Source organism: Spermophilus citellus, assembly GCF_964194105.1.
Source record: "Spermophilus citellus genome assembly, chromosome: 13".
Lineage (NCBI taxonomy): Eukaryota > Metazoa > Chordata > Mammalia > Rodentia > Sciuridae > Spermophilus > Spermophilus citellus.
In genome coordinates, this window is record NC_138193.1 from 26,637,153 (window position 1) to 26,644,095 (window position 6,943).

General features: G+C 50.0%; 1 protein-coding gene across 3 annotated transcripts in view; it reads right to left on the minus strand.

Annotated features, from left to right (window-relative positions):
- Positions 1 to 6,273, minus strand: part of EIF2AK3 (eukaryotic translation initiation factor 2 alpha kinase 3) — a 53,790-nt gene extending 47,517 nt beyond the window's left edge. For 2 of the 3 annotated variants that reach the window (XM_081263898.1, XM_081263899.1), the window contains exon 1: positions 5,579 to 6,273. In XM_081263898.1, the coding sequence (XP_081120024.1) occupies positions 5,579 to 6,120 (542 nt within the window). In that variant the 5' untranslated portion in view covers positions 6,121 to 6,273. The remainder of the gene's footprint in view (positions 1 to 5,578) is intronic. The other variant, XM_081263897.1, reaches the window with a different exon arrangement.
- Between the last annotated feature and the right edge of the window lie 670 nt (positions 6,274 to 6,943).

Consider the following 6,943-nt stretch of genomic DNA (forward strand, 5'->3'; position numbering starts at 1 on the left):
TGTCTGCTGAGCAACCCGGGAAGGCAGACCCGTTGCCCACATCAAACAAGACAGAGGCCAGGTAGGGTCCTGCACCGTGTCTGCAAGAAGAGGGGATCCCCGACACTCACCCTACTGCCCTGCCACCCTAAGTCTGCCTAAGTGGCTACTGCTGCATCCCACCATAGACACAGTGCTCCTCCTGCCAGGGGTCTCACCAGAAGTCATTTATCCTGTAACTGCTCTGAGTGTGCACTCAATTTAGCAGAAAAGACCAGAAGGAATACGCAATCTTTTTAAAGAATTAGTCACTCAGAACATCTGCCTACTTACAGTCAAGCTGGGTTCTGATAAGCAGGTGCTAAAGTCCTTCATAAAGCAATTTCAAAGGAGCCATCAGGAGCCAGGTTCCTGTAGAAATTTCCCATGGGAAAGAAGAGAAGCAGGTGACAGGACAGTGTCCCATGGACAGAGCCGTTTCTACACTGGCAACTGCTCTTCTTTCTTTCTTTTCCTGGGGGACAACTCTTCACAGAGGTGAAAATGGGATCTGGTTGAATCTGGTGTGTTTTTGTTTTTTTCCCCTGAATCCTCTGCCCCGTAAGCTCTCTCATTCTTATTCCAAAACAAACAGACTGCTTGGGCTTTACTTTCATTGCCTACAAAGGGAACCTTCAGATCAACTCCTTTATGTCAACATCCCTCAAGTGAGCTGCGCCCCAAATCAAAACAAGTACAATATGAGAAATCACCAACTGTTCTCCACCGCCTCGACACGTCAGCTGCATCCTGAAGAAACAACCTGATTTTTTATGTTACAGGTGATGTAAGAGTGACAGGTGTCTCTTCCTGTTAGACCAAAACATTATGGAAGCACTTCTGCTTTACTCCGTGGAACATTTTTCATCAAAATGGTTATTCACGACGGTTAGAAAAACACGTTTAGCCTCCTGTGCTCACTCAGGTCTGTGACTCACACGTCCTCCCCAGGGCTTGTGGTTACTGGAGCTGGGGACTGATCCAGGGATTCTCCCACTTGAAGTGGGCGCTCACCCCTGAGCCAAAGCCTTCCTCTGCGTGCTTTAAACATGCTGGTAACAGGCACATACGAGCTCCTCTCTTACAGAAAAAGGAGAGAAGCAGATGGAGTTCCCAGAGACCAAAGAGCCACACAGCAACTACCACTCAGAGCAAGATCAAGAGGGTCCCTCTGCAGATGCCTCACAGCACAGGGAGCCCAGTTGAAATGAATAGTGGCCCCCACTCCTGTCATGTGACACCAGAGTGGCAGCTAAGGGCAACTGCAGACAGGAAGGACAGTCCAGAGTAGGTTTATTTTGACTTATAAACTGCTTTCAAAGTTATGTGTAAATTCTTTAAATGTGATTTTTAGGTAACCTGGAGAGTCTCGAATCAGAAGAATGAGCATTGTTGGGACTGGATGACTGAGCTCCCTTTCAACCTTGAATTCTGAGATGCTAAGGAGTCAATGGTCCTGGTAGTTAACAAACAGACAAAACCATGACTATGGCCAGGTATGGTGGTGCACATTTACCATCCCAGCAACCTGGGAGACCAAGGCAGGAGGATCCCGAGTTCCAGGCCAGCCTGGGCAACTCAGTGATACCCTGTCTCAAAATAAAAAGAGCCAGGCGCAGTGGCGCATGCTTATAATCCCAGCAGCTTGGGAGGCTGAGGCAGGAGGATTGGAGAGTTCAAAGCCAACCTCAGCAAAAGCGAGGCACTAAGTAACTCAGTGAGACCCTGTCTCTAAATAAAGTATAAAATAGGGCTGGGGATGTGGCTCAGTGGTCGAGGGCCCTTAAGTTCAACACCCGGGACCCCTCAAAAAATAAATAAATAAAAAGGCTGGGGATGAAGCTCAGTGGTAGAGCACCTCTGGGTCCTATCCCCAGTACCACACCAAAAAAAAAAAAAAAAAAAAAAAAATCATGAATCTAAAAATCAGGAGGAAGACTAGATTTCTGTCCTGTGGTTTCGCATCATGTCAGCTTGTGAAAAAGGATGAAGAGGAAAGACAAAGAGAAATTAAGGAAATAAATCATCTCACATTTGCGAAGTCTTTTCATGTTATCTCTTAATCCCCCAAATTCTGCTTACAGGCGCAAATTGAGGCAGCACCAGGGAGTGATGGCAAGCGGTCAGAGGCTGACTAGAAAGAAAACAGACTTCCGAGCTGGTGTGACAGGCTAAAAGGGCTCTTCCCAGTGTCTTCAGGATGCCTTCCTGTAAAGATGCCCAGCCCTCTGCAGGAACCACAAGGAACAAGCTCCGATCTGTACGTCAGAGGTGGAGTCCAAAACCGTGGCATAAGTCACACTGACATCCACGAAACTTAAGAGTGAGGCAAGGTTAAGGCTTTCTTCTAGACATCTGCAGCCACCAAACCATTCAAATTTCAACATAATGTTTAGCAGAGGAAACACTCACAAGACTGCTACCACAAAAATAAGCTCATTTTAGCTACTTTAAAAGAAAAAAAGAAAAACAGTTCATTCACATGCTTGAGATGCAGAGTAAGCATCCTGAATGAAACCAGTGAAGAGCAAAGAATCCTTTTAAGAGAAAAAAAGCACCGAGCAGGTGAGCCTCATCTTGCTTCTTGAGCATCAAAACACAACATGCAAAAATAAAGATCTCAATTCCCCCCCTCCACGCCAGCTCCGGTCAGTGAGTTTTGCAAGGACTGTGGTTCTTCACAGCTGTTTGTAATAAATGGTTGGTTAATTCAAATCTGTTCCTCTAACCTTCCTCCCTGAAACAAACAGGATATTGGTCTATTATTATGAAGCTGATAGTCTATGTTTTTCTTTTCCAGTTGAAGAGCATTTAGAAAAAACTTCTATGAATTTTGCATGTCTATGTTTTTCTTTTCCAGTTGAAGAGAACTTAGAAAAAACTTCTATGAACTTTGCATATTTATCTTCTATCGACTATCAAATTCTGTTCCACACTGTCTTAACTTTACACCACCAGACACCCCTAAACCAGGACCATCTCCTCTCAGCCAACTCTATGTGCCAGACATCACTTGCTCTTCCAGGCAAAATTCCTCTTATGTTTAGTCTTGTATTTGAGCAAAACTGATCCTTCTACCTGCCAACTAGATCCTGCCCAACTCCCTTCACCTCTTTGTCTACTCTTTTCATTTCTAACCTGTTTATACAGGCTCCCTCCTTGCAGTCTGTAAATGAGATCAGAGGTCCCTTGTCCCAAAAGTTGCCTATTATCAGTGAGGCCAGGAGGCAGTGGGGCAGAAAGGGAGGGATCAAAGAGCTCTTGCAATCTGCACTTGGGTCTGCTTTACATTGTCCATGTGCTCACTCCCAGCCTCTCCTCTCCACGTCCTAGATCTGTTGTTCCAACCTAGCCAGCCACACTTCTGCCTTCCCAAGGAGGGGGAATTTCCTGAGGTGTATCCATGGGTGCCGCCTTTTTTTCACAACTTCAGCTCTCTGCCCTGAACGCTGTTCAGGCCCAGGCCCTCATTTCCACCTGTCTCCCTCGGCCTGTCCTGCCTGTGCCTTTGGCATCCTTACCTCCAGTTCCACACACACCATAGCTAGAGAAATACCCTGTAAGCATATGTCAACATATACTACACAACATTTCTCAAACTAATGTGTGTGAATCACATGGTCCAGTGGGTCTGAGGGGGTACCTGATTATGGAGTTCTGCTGCACTCCAAGGGGATAGTACTATTAGCATTAGGGGACACAGGGACAGACAGACAGATGGACGGACGGACACACACACAATAACCCCAACCTAGCTTCATCTTCTACTTGTCTAGCCTCATCTTCTACTACTCCTCCCTGCCCAGCACACATCTGAATCTCTGTGACACAGCTTACATACACCATAGATGTACATGGAACAAAACATTTTCTAAATGTAATTTCTTGCCTTTGTGTCTCTTGCCGATTTCTCAACTCCAATGTCCATCAGAACTCTACCCACTTAGAACCACAGCCTCTGGGACAGGAGTCCCTGTGTTTCTCCTTTGCTAGGAAAGCAATAATCCTTCTTTTTCCTTTTTTCTCAAAAAAAAAAAAAATTACCCACTTTTCAAGAACTCACTCATCCTGCTACAGCATGCCTCACCCAATGAACACCACGAAAATCCTGGGACACCTATGACACTAATCTGCACTGCTCCTGCTCTGTACTGCCAACAGTGGTCTCCTTATTTCACTCTCATGCTGGACTGCACCCTCCTAGGAGGGCAGGGGCTGCCTGCTCAGCATCTGTAACCCCAGGGCATCTCCAGCTCTGGTCAGTGACAGTACTTGTATTCTAGAAAAACAAAATATCCTACTCCATATAATTTGCTGAGCAGCTGCTTCAGAAGCTTCTTTAGGAAAAGCTCTTCAGAAGAGCTGATTCATTAGCAAGTCTATGACAATTTTGTGACATATGTTACTTAAAGTATCAAATATAAACATTCAAATGGTACCTAAAGAAAGTTACCACTTATGCTATTTATTGTACTCTCCAGGTATACAGATCAAGGTTCTGATACTTGACTGAAAATTAAATCTAACTTGTTATGATCTAGTAATTACTATATTGTAAGTTTAAGATACTTTGTGATCCTAATTCTTGCCCTCCTGGCTTAATGTACCTAATGCTCCTTTTATCCTTCCATCATTCCATTTGTTAAGGAGCACACCACATTCTTCCACGTTTGCTAGGACTGGACGGCTGCAGAAGATTTTATTTACCATTATCATGTCTTGGGTTTGCATTAAGTCTTTGAAAAGTGCTTTAAAACATGTACCTCAAAGCAATATGTTTAAGGCGGCTAAGAAATCCTACAAGTTCCGTATATTAGCTGTTAATACAGCAGCCCCTTACCCCCACCCCCGGCTTGTCTGCCTGTTATATTAGCTGTTAATACAGCAGCCCCTTACCCCCACCCCCGGCTTGTCTGCCTGTTATATTAGCTGTTAATACAGGAGCCCCTTACCCCCACCCCCGGCTTGTCTTCCCAAGACCTGAAGACTTCGCTCACGCTGGGCAAGCGCTCGAACCACAAAACTACATCTCCAAACCCAGTAAAGCCTTCGGTATTAAGGAGCGGCCAGTATTCAAGAACCTAACATGCATGGCTCCTAAACTTTTAGAGCGTTCAGGAACCGTCTGCGGCGCTCATTTAAAAAGCAGATCTAGCTCCTGCCCAGCAGAAGCCCCATTCAGCAGCCTCGGGGTGGAGCCTAGAAAACTACACTTAACCCACATCCCAGGTGGTTTTGATGCAGGTGCTCCGCAGACCTCAATTAGAGGAATACTGATTGCAGACCGCGTCGGGGACACCGCGGAGCCGTGTCTGAAGGAAAACGTAGACTTCCCTTCCGCAGCCCGTTCTCAAAACAGCTGTCACCGCAGCGCAGGCACCGGGTGATTTCCGCAAGGCAAAGAGGAAGGGGACGGAAAAGGAGGCTTGGAGGACGAAGAAAGCCCGGAAACGAGGACAACCCGCGAGCGAGGCTTCTTTCCAGCCCGCCTGCGCCCGCCCGCGCCCGCCCGGGCTGCAAGGACGCCTCCCCGCCCGCGGCCAGCGGCGCGCACCCTCACCTGCGGCGCGGCCGCAGCTCGGCGGCGTCGGGATCCGGCGCCCGCGGATCCTGCTCCCCCGCGGCGGCGGGCAGCGCCTCGGCGTCCTCCACAGTCACCTCGGCCGCCCCGGGTCCCGCCGCAGACGTCGAGGTGGGGGCGGCCGCGGCGCCCAAGCCAAGCGCCGGCGCGGGGATGCGCGCGCGTCCGGCAGCTCCGGGCCGCGCCAATCCCAGCAGCAGCGGCAGCAGCAGCAGCAGCGCCCGCGGCCCCGGGCGGCCTGCGCGTGCCATCAGCGGCCCGACCCGCGAGCGCGCATGGAGGTGCTGCCGCGCGCCGCTCCGAGCCCCAACCAGCGCAAGACGTTCCAGAGACCAGCAGTCGTCCGGACGGTCCCAGCAGCCCGCAGCGATCCGGCCACGTCTCAGCCGGGCAGCGGGAACCGCCTCCTGAGTGACAGCCGCCCGCTGGCAGCGCCCAGGAGCGTCGTCGGCTGTGTGCTCTCTGATTGGCTGCAGGCCTTGCCACTCTGCGAAGGGCGGGCTCTTCTTGATGGGCCACATCACACCTACCAATCAAATCGTGTTTCCATTCCTCGAAGCCTGGCTCTTTTCCGGACGGCGTTACCAATGAGAAATGACCAGCCCCGAGTGCTCCTCTCTGATTGGCGAGCTCGGCAGTTCCCGGAACACCTTTTCTAAAGCAGATTGGCCATCCTGGTGTCTGGTCTCGCCTCCCAGGGGGAAGGGTGCTGAGGACGTGACTGTCGATGGTGGAAGTGGATGCCCTTCGAAGGGCTGAGCTAACCGCTTCTTGATTGGTTGGAAGCTGCACTTACTACGTGGCGGATTCTGACTGTGAAGGGGACGGACCCCCGGGAAAGGAGGAGTCGGGGCTAAGTCCCTGGTGGCCGGGAGGCTCCGAGAGTAAAGAGGTTTTGGCTGCGGCGCCTCTGTGTCTGTTTGGAAAGGCAAAAGCGAGTCAGAAGAAAAAAAAAATAAAGCGACTGCAGAGCGGTATGATCTGGAGGTGCCTGCAGAGGATGGGGCGGTGCAGGGGACAGCCCTGTGGCCTGGACACTAGTTAGGGATTCAGGGACCTGAACATAACCCCGTACGCTCCTGACCGACTGCTAGGGCCCGGCCGGTGCACTCACGTCATTGTCCAAGGTCACAGAGCAAGTTACAGAATTGGACTTCAGAGTTCTCTGACTCTGGTGTGGCAGGCTTTGTACCTCCCGCCAGGAGGTAACCATCTAGATGAGACGCAGAGCCCGAAGTGGAGATGCGAATGGCCAACCAAGGCTTGCGAACTTCTGCAGCAGTTAAGAACGCCCGGGAGATTTTTGAGCAGATGAGAGGAACGATTAGTTGCACCCTTCATCCG